General features: G+C 41.1%; 2 protein-coding genes across 3 annotated transcripts in view; both read left to right on the top strand.

Moving 5' to 3' along the window:
- LOC117385382 (extended synaptotagmin-2-like) overlaps positions 1-3,963 on the top strand; it is a 45,544-nt gene extending 41,581 nt beyond the window's left edge. For both annotated transcript variants that reach the window (XM_033982679.2, XM_033982678.2), the window contains 3 exons: positions 8-113; positions 1,107-1,156; positions 1,928-3,963. In XM_033982679.2, the coding sequence (XP_033838570.1) occupies positions 8-113; positions 1,107-1,156; positions 1,928-1,973 (202 nt within the window). In that variant the 3' untranslated portion in view covers positions 1,974-3,963. The remainder of the gene's footprint in view (positions 1-7; positions 114-1,106; positions 1,157-1,927) is intronic.
- A 1,815-nt stretch (positions 3,964-5,778) lies between these two features.
- Positions 5,779-15,698, top strand: part of LOC117384850 (receptor-type tyrosine-protein phosphatase N2-like) — a 73,259-nt gene continuing 63,339 nt past the window's right edge. Inside the window, exons 1-3 of the mRNA XM_055228271.1 lie at positions 5,779-6,041; positions 10,894-10,944; positions 14,833-14,946. Coding sequence (XP_055084246.1) covers positions 5,957-6,041; positions 10,894-10,944; positions 14,833-14,946 — 250 coding nt within the window. The 5' untranslated portion in view covers positions 5,779-5,956. The remainder of the gene's footprint in view (positions 6,042-10,893; positions 10,945-14,832; positions 14,947-15,698) is intronic.

The following is a 15,698-nucleotide window of genomic DNA, read 5'->3' as shown; positions in this document are numbered from 1 at the left end:
GTTTCAGCTTTGAGTTCAGTGTTTCTGTGGTGGAGCTGCACAGGCGCACTCTGGACGTGGCAGTGAAGAACGGAGGAGGTCTGCTCTCCAAACATAAGGGGCTCCTCGGGAAGGTACTCAAAATGGCCGATTTCTGCCTACTTTTACAGTCAGATATCAAAGTGTCTTAGAGTTTCTACTCGTTTCACTAAAACATAGTTAACATTATAGATAACTAACCATTCCTATAGTCAGGTATGGAGAAAAGAAATATTTGAGAGGGGAGTTAAAGAAGAAAGTTTTGTTAGGAAAGACAATCCTTCTTTGAACAGGAATGGGGCCTCAGACATCATCTATCCCCCATCTATAACTCCATCCTCAGACCCAAAACAAAACAAAGAAAACAATAGGGCTAGCCAGTATGTTTATAGGTGTGAAATCACTCATTAGGGGCTTGAATGACTATACTAAATCAGACTCAGGCACAGTGCACACTTAGGGTAGACCTAGCCTGCAAACAGAAACTGTAAACAGCAGGTGTGTTAGTTTCAGTATAGTTAGCCCCTCCTTTCAGATAGATATAAGGCAGTGTCCAGCAGTAATCTGACCAGAACTGAAGAAGCAGCTTGGATGAGCAGAGAAACGTCTTCACTCCTACAACGATTTGTCCAGTGGACAGACTTTATATTTTTCCTTTACTATTAACATGATTATATTTAGGATTTTACAAAAAGTCATGCCTTGTCTTTTCTAGTTGTGTAATTTGTTTATAATTTTAAGTTTATAAATTTACTTCCTGGTGTGACACAGACAGCAGATATGATATATGTAGATGTAATTTCATAACTGTTATCTAGCAACCGTAATGTAAACAAGGCTCAAACCTAAGTCTAAATTACACAATAGTTATGATTAGACGAATGAAAATAAAAGACAACACATTTATTGTACTAAATGATAGTTTAAACAGTGTACATGTGTACCTTTTGTGCATTTCTTCTCACGGAAACTCTTGATAAATATTTAGCCCCGGTAGTCTTCATTAGAAAAACATGTTAACCTGTCTTCTGCACTTTAAATACTTGGTTTAACATGATGATGTTTGATGTGATTATTTTCGCTCTTAGGTTCTGGTGGATCTGACACATGATGACATCACTAAAGGGTGGACACAATGGTGAGTCATCACATATGTGCCTGAAAGCATAAACCCACCAGCAGGGGCGAGTCAGCGCATGCTTCAGTGAGGCTAAAACCAATAGCTCCCCCCCCCTCTCTCCAAGCAGCTCCCCAGAGATTTAGTAGTTCTGTTGTAGACTTCAAACTTTCTTGATCCACAAGGGATTTTTTTTTGCTACAAAACTGTGTATGTAGTGTTTTAAAAACATTACTTATGGTTCCTGTTCCTAGTCTTTTTTGTCAGTTTTAGTGCAAAATAGGTATTGGCCTCTGCAATTTCTAGACATCACACAACTGCTCACAAGTGTGGATACTTGTTAGACCAATCACATGTTTGAGTAACCAGTCTGAAAGGTCAGAATGCTCTCTTCCACCTTGTGATGTCATGAAGTGGTACTTTTCAAGTTAACAGCTCATTTTACCTTTTTTCAGCAGAGATTGACAATTCTAGGGCTGAAATTTTCCCAATGATTCTAATGAAGGTGTGTGGAGTTTAAACACACTGGAGCATGTGTTTGTGATGAGGAAACAACATTATAACATAGATCAGACAGTGCCTTAATATGGGCCCTTTAAGACATAAACCACAAATCTAATCACAGTCTCAGTGTTAGAAAAATCTCAATGAGATGACGTCCTAATAGTCTTTTACTTTCCCATTTTTATGGGTTGTACTATGTAAAACTGATTAATTTTAAATTATTCTTAAAAAATAAGACAACACTTGTTACCATCACATGTTTAACTCTGTATGTTTTATGTTTTCCAGGTTTGAGTTGAGTGAAGACGGGATGAGCCAACCGCCGCTGTTATAGACGTCACATGACCAGCCCTACGCGCACCTTTAATTTACTTTATTTACTATGGCATACACACAAACATGTACCCATCACAGTCGCCTCCCCTTTAAGACAGAGCAGGTAAAGGGACTTGTGTAGAGTTTTTAATTTTATTATTTTTATTGACACATGAAAACAATGTAAACGTTTGTACATATGCTCAGAGACAGATCGAGGAATGAAGTGGGATCCGTTTTTTCGTGTTACCTTCTTTAAACTTTTACAATCCAAAGATGGTGAAACATGCCAAAGAAATTATTTCAGATATTTTTTTACATATTTTTTGTTTTAAAGCTACATTGTATAACTTTTCTGATGTAGGGTCTACCAGCTGCTTGTCTCCATGGAGATGTTATTGGTTTGTGTAGAATGTTCCACAGTATTGCATAAATGTATCTATTTCACATTTATACAATTTGTTCTTTTTGCTCAAAAATATCTTGAAAAACATGGCTTCTTGTTGCGAGCGGGGTCGCCTCTCTGTATTCCAGGCAAAGCAATGGCATCTTGAAAAGCAGGTCGCAGACCCTTTACCAGGAAAGTCACACTGTACAGCTTTAATTTTAGTGAGTTGTCTACACTGCAAAATATAATTATCTACACGAGATAAAATCATACATGTTCTCATTTGAGTCGTTTCACCATAGCCTATATTATTATATTATACTGGCAAATTCTTATTAATATTATTATATTTATTTTGTAATTATTTCATTTTTTTCCCGCCGATTATAAAAGTCTTTTTCATGTGCAGTTTTTCCCTCCCATTTCTTTAGTCAGAAAATGTTAATCAAGTTTAGTGTCGTAGAAACCAGCTACAAATATTTAAAATAAGTCACATAATGTTAAAGTGCATGTGACTCATTTCTCTAAAACAGTCAACATCAATATGTTTAAGATTCTACTAAAAATCTTGCCTTGTATTTGTAGTTTTCTAATTTTAGTGAAGTTTATATTTTTACTTCCTGGTTGGACACATCAGCAGATATGACATAGGCCTTCGTTACCTAGCAACCATAATGTTAAAAAGGGCCAAAATGTGTCTAAATTGCACAACAGTTGTAAGTAGACTAATAAAATAAATACAAAACCTTTATTTTGTTAAATAAAACTTTAAAATGGCAGAAAAATGCCTTCCTTGTGCATAAACTATTTTGGATGGAGTTGATGACACAGGCAGAGGAATTCTGTTTGACAACTCAGAGCTACTTCCTGCATTTTTGTACTTTTTGTTTAATGCTTTTCTTCACAAACTGCCATTTAACTGATGAAAAACTACGATAAATATTTAGGACTGGTGCTATCCCGCCAAACTAAGTCAGAATTAGAAAATATAAGTCTGTCAAATGCACTTTGAGTAGTAACTTACAAAACAAATCTAAACTTTTACTTCAAATCCGATCTAGATGAATCATTTTATTTCATGTCATTTTAACTCGTGTAGATATTTTTGCAGTGTAAGCATCGATAAGCAGTCTGAATCGTCTCCATCCATTGCAGTGACTATTTTTGCATATTTGTGTCTTGCAGGTCATGTACAAGCAAACAGTCACTGCACAAACCTTTATTTTTTACATTTTTTAAATCATTTTTCCTGTGAAATTAAATCAAAACGGTATTAGCACGTTGAGTATATTTTTACCTTGTTGCCATATCTAGTTTACATTATAATTGCTTTTATAATGGTTCAAATATGTTACTACTATTAGGCAATTGGAAAGTAAAGGTCACGCTTCAACGTGGGTGGTGATTTCTGTTCGTTTGCACTAGAGGGCGCTAGAGACCTTCCATGTTAATAACTACTAGGGAGTTTTTATTCTCAGAACATTTGACATTTCTGCATCAAATATCTGCAAGACAAGTTCAGCTAGAGTCCATATGAGCCAAAATATTATGACCACAGACCACAGGCTCAGAAATACTGGGAAGATAGAGGAGAAAGTGCATGTTTAGTCTTGGTTTAGACCTGGTTTGACCTGGTTTAGACCTGATTTAGCCCTGATTTAGTGCAGCTATGGTTGGGATGTCCCTGTTTGCACTGGTCTGTATCTGTCAGAGATGAGTTAGTCCTGGTTTAGTCTTGGGTTAGTCATGGGTTGGACCTGGTTTAGTCCTCTTGGGTTAGACCTGGGTTAGTCCTGGGTTGAAAAGTGGTCATAATGTTTTGGCTCATCGTTGCATTGAGCAGCATTTAACATTGCAATGATACATATACTGCTTTATTACATATATTTAATCATATTTTACAGTTGCATCACTTTAACATAAGATTATTTTGTATTTTAAATCATGCACATGGCTGTTTAACATTATCAGATATAAGGGACCGATAGACGGGACGGGATCTATTTAATCTAAAATGCTGTAAAAGTTCAGTGTGTTTAACTGTGGCTGTAGCGGCCTGTATCAAAATAGTGCATCATAGAGTTTAAATAATAATAATAATAATATATGTGTTTCTGTCATATCTGAAGTTGTATGTCTAAAACAGTATGATAAAGCTTTGCCTCTGGGACGATGCCTTCTTTTAAACGTGTGCCTTAAACTGACAAACCCAGACTTATTCCACTGTAACGTCACTAAATATGTCTTTTAATTGTATTTTAATTGTATTTTAATTAAAGAGCTTTGTTTGGCTATGCAACTTTAGTCTGTATCTGTTTATTCTCAACCTGAATGCTATAGTAAAGATTCACTGTATAACTTTTCCAGTTGGGGATCTGTCACCTGCTTGTCTCCATGGAGATGTTGTTGCTTTGCTTCACATCTACCACAGTGGTATTAAAGGTTATATATTACAGCCTAAATGTGGAGGGTTTGTGTGTTAAACATGTGCGAATGAAACAAAACACAACTCCAGGTCTGTGATGAGGAAACTACATTAGAACATAGATCAGAAAATAGCAGAATCATGAGCCATTTAAAGTGCATATGACAGCTTAGAGTGCTATTTCACTGTTATATTTAAGATTTCACCCAAAAAAAGCCTAGTTTTGTCAAGGATTTTTATTTTTTTGTTTTTTTTTGGTACATTTTGATGAAATTTATCATTTTACTTCCTGTACATGGGCAGCTAATATGACATGCACAGAGGTGGTATTATTATTATTATTATTATTATTATTATTATTATTATTATTAATATTAATAATAATAATAATAATAATAATAATAATAATCCCTTGCACTTGTATTGCACTTTACAGTCTTGTGAAAGCCTCTCAAAGCACTACACATTCATTACTCATTCACTCATGTTAAGCTACTATTGTAGTCACCGCTGCCCAGGGGCATAAGCGCGATTGTCAATCTGCGCCATCGGCCCCTCCGGCCACCACCAGTCATTCACGCACACACCACTTTCATACCACGTAATTCCAGTTCCAGTGGTGACGCCTGTCCACAGATCTGACCTGTAACGTTGCCCGGTTGCACCATCTGTAATGTGTACTTGCTCATGAAAGTATGACATGTTGTGGCGTGTTCGTACACAAATATACATCTATAACTGTTTTGGGCCTATATTTAAATATGGTAATGTACATTTAAAATCAGAATAAGGAATAAAGAATAGGCTTCATCGCTGAACACTGAAAAATACTTTATGCCTTGTGAAAAGGTTAATTAGCGGTAATAAATGTGTGGATATGATGATGTTTTATTTTGAAGCCCTGGCAGACACGGTTCCTCTCGTGCAGCAGCTGGAGCGGCTGATCACGCCCATCCTCCCCGCTCTCCGCTGCCTCTCCTCGGCTACATCCTCTCTCCTCCTCCGCTGCATCCTCTCCGCCTACATCCACTCTCCTCCTCCGGGCGCCCTGTCCCCGGGATCAGCGCCTCTTCCCCGGCTCGGAACACCCCCGCGGCTCGTTGCGCAGGGACCATGGCCTTTTAGCCTGTGGACCGCGCGTTTATATTAGATTAGATTTGGTTTTTACTCGCGGCGGAGTGGACTCGCCATGGCTCCTCTCTCTTCGCTCCACCTGCTCCTGCTCCTCGCCTTTTCTCACCGTCACCTCCTGGTTTCTGCAGACCGAAGATTTGGTGAGTTTTCCCGCCTCTCCTGCGCTCCAGCGGGGCCGGCTCTGGGCCGCTCTGCAGCCCATGGACAGGGCGCTATTTCGGGCTGGCGGTGGTGCTTTTTCTGCCCACACTTCCAGAAAACGTCAAAGCCCCCGCCGCAGCTTCACCTGTGGCAGTAATCTGATTTAGCCTCGGTTCAGTGGAGTTTCATCTTTTACAAGGCTCCACGGCATTTAAGGGCTTTATAAAGACCATTTATTTAGCATTTGGCAGATAAAATGTGATATAAATCGTTGCTTAGGTGTATTTTAGGCCCATGTTAGCTAGCTGTTTACTAGCTCTTTACTAGCTGTTTACCGTTTTGTTATTAGCTGCATTACACGTTTCTACAGCTCTTATTGTGTTCTCTGTTAGAAATCAATTCTGCAGGTTAAATCAAAAACCTCTGTCCGCTTAAATAACAGTTTATTTAATTTAGATATTGTTTTATAGAATATAGTTATCATAATTATGCATAGTAACACTACTACTGCTGCTGTTGCTACTATAACATGGTAAAAATAATGCTAATTTGGGATCTCTGGAGGATATGTAGCATTTAAAAACGTCGACGAAACGACGAATTATTTAAATGAAAATAATGTATTTCAAATGTATTTCTATTTTAAATACAATTACTTTGGAAAATATTTGAGATACTATTTTTAAATGTCATTTTCCTGAAGTCAAAGCCTTATAGAGAATAAATGTCTCTGTCTGTAGTTTACACCTGGAGGAGGATGGTACAAGGGTATCCCAGGGTAACCACTTCTCTCTCTCCTTTCCTCCCCTTCCTCTCTTCTCGCTCTCTCTCCTTACTTTCTCTCTCTCACTCTCTCTCTCTTTCTCCCTCTCTCTCCCTCCCTCTCCTCTCACTCGCTTTCTCACTTTTCTTCTTCTTTCCTTCTCCATCTGTTTCTCTCTATCTTTCCTCTCCCTTCCTCTTTTCCCTGTCCATCTCCCTCTCCCCCTCTCACTCTTTCCTCTCTCTCTCTCGCTTTCTCCCCTTTCTTTCTCTTTCCCTCTCTATATTTCTCTTCTCTTCTCCCTCTCTTCTCCCTCTCTCTTTTCCATCTACCCTTCCCTCCCTCTTTCGCCTCTCCATCTCCCTCTCTCTCTCACTCTCTCCCCTCACCTCTCTCTCTCTCGCTTTCTCCCCTTTCTTCCTCTTTCCCTCTCCATTCTCTCTCCCTCTCTCTCCTTCTCTCCTCTTTTTCTCCCTCTCTCTACTCCTCTCCCTGCCTCTTTCTTTTCCATTCCCCCTTCCCTCCCTCTTTCCCCTCTCTATCTCCCTCTCTCAGTCTATCTCTCCCCCTCTCCTTTCTCTCGCTTTCTCTCTCTTTCTTCCTCTTTCCGTCTGCATATCTCTCTTCGCTCACCTTTCTCTCTCCCTCTCTTTCCTCCCATCCTCCTCTCTCCCTCCCCCTCCCCCTCTCTCCCTCTCTTCTCCCTCTCTCTCTCTGTTACATAAGACACTCAGACATGGCAGCCCACATCTCCGGGTCCAGACGAGGAGCAGGACACTATAATAATGTGCGCTGTCCAATAAAACTCTATAAACGCTCGTCCAGCTCAGAAACAGAAACTGCACAGATGCAGCTGTGTCTCGGGGCCTGGCTCCACAGATCCACCTTCACATTTTCACACTGACACAGGAAACGCTGGACGTTGTGTTTGTTTTTGTTTCATGTGGGTAGACGCGGTGATTACAGAGATATTAACCATAAATCAGGTCAAACACTTCTCAGATTTAACGTCATCATGTATTTATGAGTACTTCTTGTATGCACAAAAAAAAAAGGATTTAAACAGCACATTTTCAGGATCCTGTGATCAGTCTGAGCGTTCATGGTCCTGTTTAGGAGTTTGATTTTCAACAGAAAGGTGAGAGCAACTAACTGAAAAACTGTTGGCTAATGCTAGCTAGCTCTTGTCACATTATGTGAGAGAGACTTGTTTAACAGTACAATTCAGCTCTTTTGTCAGTTCTTTTTAGTCAGATTGTGTTAAAAGTTAAACAAAGCTTAGATTAACATCTAACTTGAGCAACGGAGCTTCAGACAGAGCAGTGCTTCAAGTTAGCGCCACAGCCCCAGGGAATGTTGATAATATCAGCTGCAAAGGATCAATGTGTAGAAGTGAGTTCAGAGCAGCTCACATAATAGATGGTCTAAAGCAGTTGACCTCACAGCCTTACACAGTGGTCTGAGTGTTTCAGCCCCTCTGATAAACACAAGGAAAGTCCTGATTAGGAAATGAGTCAGAGTCCAAACAGAGGAGGCCAATGCATGTACTAACCATGCACTCTTATGTTTTATAAAGTCTAATACTGTAACTGTCCATCAGAGCAGAAAATATCAACTAGTCCAGGTCAAATTTGTGATTTACAACTAAAACTTTGAAATGCTTAAGTCCAAAGCAGTTCAAAAGTAAGATTAAACCAGGACTAAATCTTAACCAGTATTATTAACTAGTACAATTTGGACTAAAACGACTTACACTTAGTCATGGACTAAACCAGGTCTTAACCGAGTGTCTACCCAGGTTTAACCCAGGTCTAAACCAGAACTAAACCAGGTCTAAAACTAATACGAAGCCAAGGCTAAACCAGGACTGAACAAGGTGTAGATCAGGTCTAAATCAAGATTAAATCAGGACTAAACCAGGACTAAATCAGAACTGAACCATTACTAAACCAGGTCTAGACCAAGACTATTCCAATATCAGACCATGCCATTTGTCTTAGCCCAGTTGTGCTGTAGTGTTTGCACAGTGCAGTCTCTTAGTTAAATGTTTCATGACTAAACATTAAACATGTGTCTAAAGGTGACCGCTCTGTTTACAGTGGAGCAGGTGCATTGTGGGAAGTGTAGTTTATTTCAAAGGCCTGTACTTGATATTTCCCATGTATTTGAGCAAAATGTCTTGCCCCAGTACACATATATTGTATAAACAGCGCTTGAGGTCAGAATAAGTCCAGTATGTACTGTACTGTCTGCATCTATTGTTCGACAGACAGGCAAGACAAGTTTATTTGTATAGTGCACAAAGTAAATGAAAGTACTTTACAGAATAAGAGAGATATTAAAATGACACAAATCAAAACATAAATAATCACAAATAATCATCATAAGATTAACATTAAAAGATAGGAGTGTAGAATAAAAACCTTTCAGTCGTATGAACAGATAAACAGAACTGTTTGGAGCCTGGATTTAAACATTGTCAAAGTAGAGGCCTGTCTCACATCTTCAGGAAGACTGTTCCAGGTTTTAGCTGCATAAAACTGAAATGGCGATTCCCCATGTTTAGTCCTGACTCTGGGCACCAGCAGGAGGCCGGTCCCTGAAGTCCTCAGAGTGTGAGATGGTTCATATGACACTGACATTTCGGAGATGTACTTTGTTTCTGGTCCATGGAGAGACTTGTTCACAAGCAGAGCTGCTTTAAAGTCTCTGAGCCACAGGAGCCAGAGACCTGAGCACAGGACACATGTGTGAAGTACTGCAGCTGCTTTAACGCACATTTGGAGGGGCCAGTGAGCAGGCCGTTACAGTAGTCTAACCTACTGGAGACAAATGCATGGATAAGTCTCTCCAAGTCTGGTTTTGACAGTATACCTTTTTGCAATGTTTTTTTAGATGGTAAAAAGCTGTAGATGTTATTGATTTGATGTGGCTGTTAAAGTTCAAGTCTGAGTTCAGACAGGAATTACACGGTTAACATTTTAGTTGTCAAAGCAAAACTGAACGCTGGTCTCTGAGCATTGTAAAAAGCGCTAATAAACTCATCATGGTGAAAACTTAGGATGTTCAGAATGCATAAGGTAAATAAGGAATAACTTTGGACCACTGCAAACTGTTTAAAACAAACTAGTTTTTCACTTAAACATCTGTAAAAATAAGCACCTTTAATACGGTTTTATCTTTCTTCTTTGATTGGAGTCCATCAATAGAGCATGAGGTCAAAGGTTAAGGAGCTTATTATGGTCTGTTTCCTGTAGGGACCATCAATTGTCTCCATGGAGACCACATCCTCTGCTCTGATCGGTTTTGTTTTAGCGTGAGATCCTCCCCTCCCCCAGTGCTTCTCACGCATCATTAAAACCTGAACATCTAAGATAAACTCATTTGGACAAAATCTATTATGCATGTTTCTCATTTAAAGCATCTTAGAGACAGGGAGAGCATCTGACACACTGGGACATTTCAAAACATGTTTGGAGAGGTCTAAACTATAGGGTTAGTAGCTTTTGCACAAAATAAGACCCCATGGAGATACAGTGAGGGCATCTGACACACACAGGTCTCAAAGAGCAACAAGTACTAAAATATAAAAGTATATCTAAAACATATATTAAACCAGGACTAAACCAGGACTAAACCAGGGCTAAACCTGGACTAAACCAGGACTAAACCAGGGCTAAACCTGGACTAAACCAGGACTACACCAGGACTAAACCTGGGCTAAACCAGGACTAAACGTGGGCTAAACCAGGACTAAACCAGGACTAAACCAGGGCTAAACTTGGGCTAAACCAGGACTAAACCAGGGCTAAACCAGGACTAAACCAGGACTAAACCAGGATTAAACCTGGGCTAAACCAGGACTAAACCAAGTCTAAACCTGGGCTAAACCAGGACTAAACCAAGACTAAAGCAGGGCTAAAACAGGACTAAACCAGGACTAAAACTGGGCTAAACCAGGACTAAATTTGGACTAAACCAGGACTAAATCTGGGCTAAACCAGGACTAAATTTGGACTAAAGCAGGGCTAAACCATGACTAAACCTGGACTAGCCCCTCAGAGTTGAATCCCTGTGTTGTCTTTCAGGTTGCCTGTTTGACACTGAGCTGTGTTCTTCACACGAGATCTGCATCAACGGTAAGAACCTCACAGACAAAAGCATTTTATTAAAGCCACTTTACTCTGACCACATCCTTCTGTAACTTTGTGATGTAATGAAATGTCCCGCTGTAGGGCTTTAACCCTGTTCTAATCTAGTAGTGTCCATCCCTTGAGTTGTGTTTTGTTTCATTCACAATCCTGCACATTTATTCTATACTCTGTTACACCTGGTAACATCATCAGGTGGTGATTCAGACGTTGTTTGCGTTAAGAGTATGCCCCCTGCTTGTCTCCATGGAGATGTTGGCCTTCGTGTTTTTCTTCAGCAACAGCTGTTGTCATTGGTCAAAAATACCTTGAAAAACATGCATTCTTACTGTGAGTGGACTTGCCTCTCCACAGGTCTGACCTTTGACTCGGCCTGGTGGCGTCGCCAGCTCGTCACCCTTGAAATAGATATGTTTAATGAGATACTGTGGAACATGACAAATCAATGGCAGAAAACGGGCATAGTGCAGCTTTAAATCCAAAGCCATGAGTGCACTGAAGCTCTTTCTGTGTGTCCCCAGAAACAATCAAAGTGAACAGCAATTAGTCTAATCAGCGCCAAACATCTGACCACAACACGGACAATTACCCCTCATCACTGTCACCCCCCCTCCTGCCCCCCTCCCTCCTCCCTGTGGGGTCAGTGTGGGGCTGTTCTGTCCAGGAGCAGGTGTGATTAAACAAAGCCTGTGGAAGCCTATGCTTTCTTTGGAAACTGAAAGTAGTTTCTCAAATGCTTCAACTTCTCCATAGCATAGCTAGCTTGTTAGCTATCAATACTGGGAGACAAAGAACCCTTGAACTCGTCTCACACTCCCTCAACACAGACATGTTTAACACACAAACCCTGCATATTTAGGCTGAGTTCTTCTCTCAGACAGAAAACACTCTGTTCCACCTTGTGATGTCATGTGATACAGGAAGTGCTCCACTGTGTTTTTAAACTCCATACACCTTCACTAGAATCATTTGGATGATTTCAGCCCTGGAGTTGCCAATCTTTACTGGACTAAACGTAAAAAGAGCTGTTAAATTGAAAACTAGCGCTTCATGAAAGGTTCAGTTGTTCTGTGTCTGATCCAGAGTCCCTGTGGTTTACCTCGTCTCTGGTTGTCTACTGTTAGCTTGATTTTCTTGTTTTAGGGTGAGGTACAAACTAAATATTGATCAGAGTTGTAGACTTTATATGTGTTACTAAACTGTGGCAGCTCTTTCACATTTTAGATTTAGTGTTTTGGGTTTTTACAGGAGAAAATGTCATTACTCACATTGACACTTATATAATGTTGCTTATCACCCTAAAAATTCAGAAGGTTGTGATGCTTTGGATCTAGTTTCATTCCACCAAACTCAGTATTATTTTCAGTTGAATATTTTTTTTAGAAGCCCATCAGAAATGTTTTAAATGTGGCTGTTGGTTATGATAGCTTTAAATACACAATATTATTCATTAGAGATAGACCAGTCTGGGGTTTTTCATGTTCAGGGCAGATTCCAATTCTCCAGTGGCCAATGAGCTCTGCTGATATTTTTGGGCTGATTTTGATCATTTTCCCCAAATTCTAAAGTTTATTTTAAAACATGTCTTATTTGTTTTTATTCATACTGTAGTGTTCCATCAGACATCAGCCTCCCGTCTGCTCCTGGTATTTTTAGACCTACTGTTCCTGTCATCAATACTTAATCTGAAGACATCCCAGCACTGACGCCTCTCCCACAAACCCAGAGGAGCAGAGGGGCAGAGGAGAGGTTCAGAGGAGAGGGGCAGAGGAGCAGAGGAGAGGGCCAGTGGAGAAGAGGAGCAGAGGAGAGGGTCAGAGGAGTAGAGGAGAGGGTCAGTCGAGAAGAGGAGAGGGCCAGTGGAGAAGAGGAGCAGAGGAGAGTGTCAGAGGAGCAGAGGAGAGGGCCAGTGGAGAAGAGGAGCAGAGGAGAGGGTCAGAGGAGTAGAGGAGAGGGTCAGTCGAGAAGAGGAGAGGGCCAGTGGAGAAGAGGAGCAGAGGAGAGTGTCAGAGGAGCAGAGGAGAGGGCCAGTGGAGAAGAGGAGCAGAGGAGAGGGTCAGAGGAGCAGAGGAGAGGGCCAGTGGAGAAGAGGAGCAGAGGAGAGGGTCAGTCGAGAAGAGGAGCAGATGAGAGGCTCAGAGGAGCAGAGGAGCAGAGGAGATGGTCAGTGGAGTAGAGGAGCAGAGAAGTAGAGGAGTAAAGGAGAGGGTCAGAGGAGCAGAGGAGAGGATCAGAGGAGAAGAGGAGCAGAGGAGAGGGTCAGTGGAGAAGAGGAGCAGAGGAGAGTGTCAGAGGAGCAGAGGAGAGGGCCAGTGGAGAAGAGGAGCAGAGGAGAGGGTCAGAGGAGCAGAGGAGAGGGCCAGTGGAGAAGAGGAGCAGAGGAGAGGGTCAGTCGAGAAGAGGAGCAGATGAGAGGCTCAGAGGAGCAGAGGAGCAGAGGAGATGGTCAGTGGAGTAGAGGAGCAGAGAAGTAGAGGAGTAAAGGAGAGGGTCAGAGGAGCAGAGGAGAGGATCAGAGGAGAAGAGGAGCAGAGGAGAGGGTCAGTGGAGAAGAGGAGCAGAGGAGAGTGTCAGAGGAGCAGAGGAGAGGGCCAGTGGAGAAGAGGAGCAGAGGAGAGGGTCAGAGGAGCAGAGGAGAGGGTCAGTCGAGAAGAGGAGCAGAGGAGAGGGTCAGAGGAGCAGAGGAGATGGTCAGTGGAGTAGAGGAGCAGAGAAGTAGAGGAGTAAAGGAGAGGGTCAGAGGAGCAGAGGAGACAGTCAGTGGAGTAGAGGAGCAGAGAAGTAGAGGAGCAAAGGAGAGGAGAAGAGGAGCAGAGGAGAGGATCAGAGGAGTAGAGGAGCAGAGAAGTAGAGGAGTAAAGGAGAGGGTCAGAGGAGAAGAGGAGCAGAGGAGAGGGTCAGAGGAGAAGAGGAGCAGAGGAGAGGAGAAGAGGAGCAGAGGAGAGGGTCAGTGGAGTAGAGGAGAGATTCAGAGGAGCAGAGGGGAGTTTCAGATGGAACAGAGAAGCAGAGGAGATGATTTTCTTCCCACTTCCCTCATTAGTAACGGTTCAGAATGTCAGGCTCTATCTTTAGACTCGTGTTCATCATCACCACAAAACACAAACATGTTTTAAAGGGATGGAAACCTAAAGTAAAAGACCTTTTATATATATAAAAAAAGACCAGTGGAAACACTGACTAATCTAACACCATTTTAAACTGTATCAGTGATTTTGTTTTTAAAGCTGTACTGTGTTTTCTACTGTGTTTTCTTTCTTTTCTTGTGGAGGTACCTGTTTTTCTGTCACCTGCTTGTCTCCATTGAGATGTTGCTTTACATGGAATGCTCCACAGTATGAGAGTAATTGTATCTACTTCTACTTGGAGACCAGCTTGTTGAAGTGTGAAACAACACAATTTTTGGTCAGGTTTTATGTAAGACATGGGAAATAACAGCTCTTTATTTTGTTTCCTCATCACAAACAGACCTGGAGTTGTGTTTAGTTTCATTCACACATGTTTAACACACAACACTTCTTCTCTCAAACAGAAAACACCTTGTGACGTCATGTGGTAATACAGTAAGTGCTCCACTGTGTTTTAAACTCCATATACCTTTCAGCCCTGGAATTGCCAAACTCTGCTAAACAAAAGGTAAAAGGAGCTGTTAACTTGAAAACTACCACTACATGACATCACAACGTGGAACAGAGCATTTTGAGTTTTGGAGATGTGGACAGACTAATAATAAAGAGTTACTCAAATGTGTAAATAAAAAAACATAACTCCCAGTCTGTTTTTGAGGAGGTAACAACATTATAACACGACTTAAAGGTGACAAGAGTCAATTTTGTGTAATATAATGATATATTATTATTGTACATGTTTATGCAGATGGGATGTTCGGCAGGTGTCACCGGCGCCCCCTACAGGACCTCTTCTCCTACGACGTGTCTCCTTCGGTGGTGCAGAGGTTCAGGCTGCTTTTGCAGAAATTGTCGAGTCGAGGTAAGCAACAACCTCACACTAACGCTACAGTGTGTGTGCTTAGACGAGGGTTGTTCTGATACTGATACTGGTAGTGCCGAGTGCAGCTGACAACAGCGCTTACACAGACTTTGTTTACTCTGCATAAGTAGCCATGCACTCCGAGGATGAGGGCTTTTTATAGGCCTCACTGTTGGTTTTATCCATGCTGGTAGAAAGAGTACGAAGTAGAAAAGTAAAAAATGCTTAAATAAGCACAACTCATCATCAGGACCATTAAAAATTTGACTCTGACTTTGGTCTCAAAACCTCATTTATTCTTGTGGATATTCTTTAGAGAGCGACTTTTAGTAGAATAATTTTTGCTCTTGTACTGTAACAAAATGGAGTAGCCGTAGTCTTCTTTTTCACACTATGCGGTATCAGACTGGTATTGGTATCGTCGAGTGCGCTAAGGCCATGTATCGATTTTTTAAAATGTTATCGGAACAAAACAAGCTAAGACAGAGCGAAGAAACCACAAACGTCACTCTTCAAACTCCATTCTCTCATATCTGAGATGGGCTGTGTAATATTTAAGTACTGTAACTTGCGTTCATTTTAGCTTCTCCACTTGTACTAACCCGGTGCGACTCCCTGCTCTGGCTCAGACCTAGCTCTTGTGTTGCTGTGTTTCAGATGACATCATAACACTCTATAAACCAACCATATTTAATACAGATGAGGGCAGCTAAAATAAATATTGTTCAAATGCAGGTTTCTTTTGTAACACA

Source organism: Periophthalmus magnuspinnatus, chromosome 17, assembly GCF_009829125.3.
Source record: "Periophthalmus magnuspinnatus isolate fPerMag1 chromosome 17, fPerMag1.2.pri, whole genome shotgun sequence".
NCBI classification, from domain to species: Eukaryota; Metazoa; Chordata; class Actinopteri; order Gobiiformes; family Gobiidae; genus Periophthalmus; species Periophthalmus magnuspinnatus.
The sequence above is the reverse complement of the archived record's forward strand: the minus strand, read 5'-3'. Positions and strand labels throughout refer to the sequence as shown.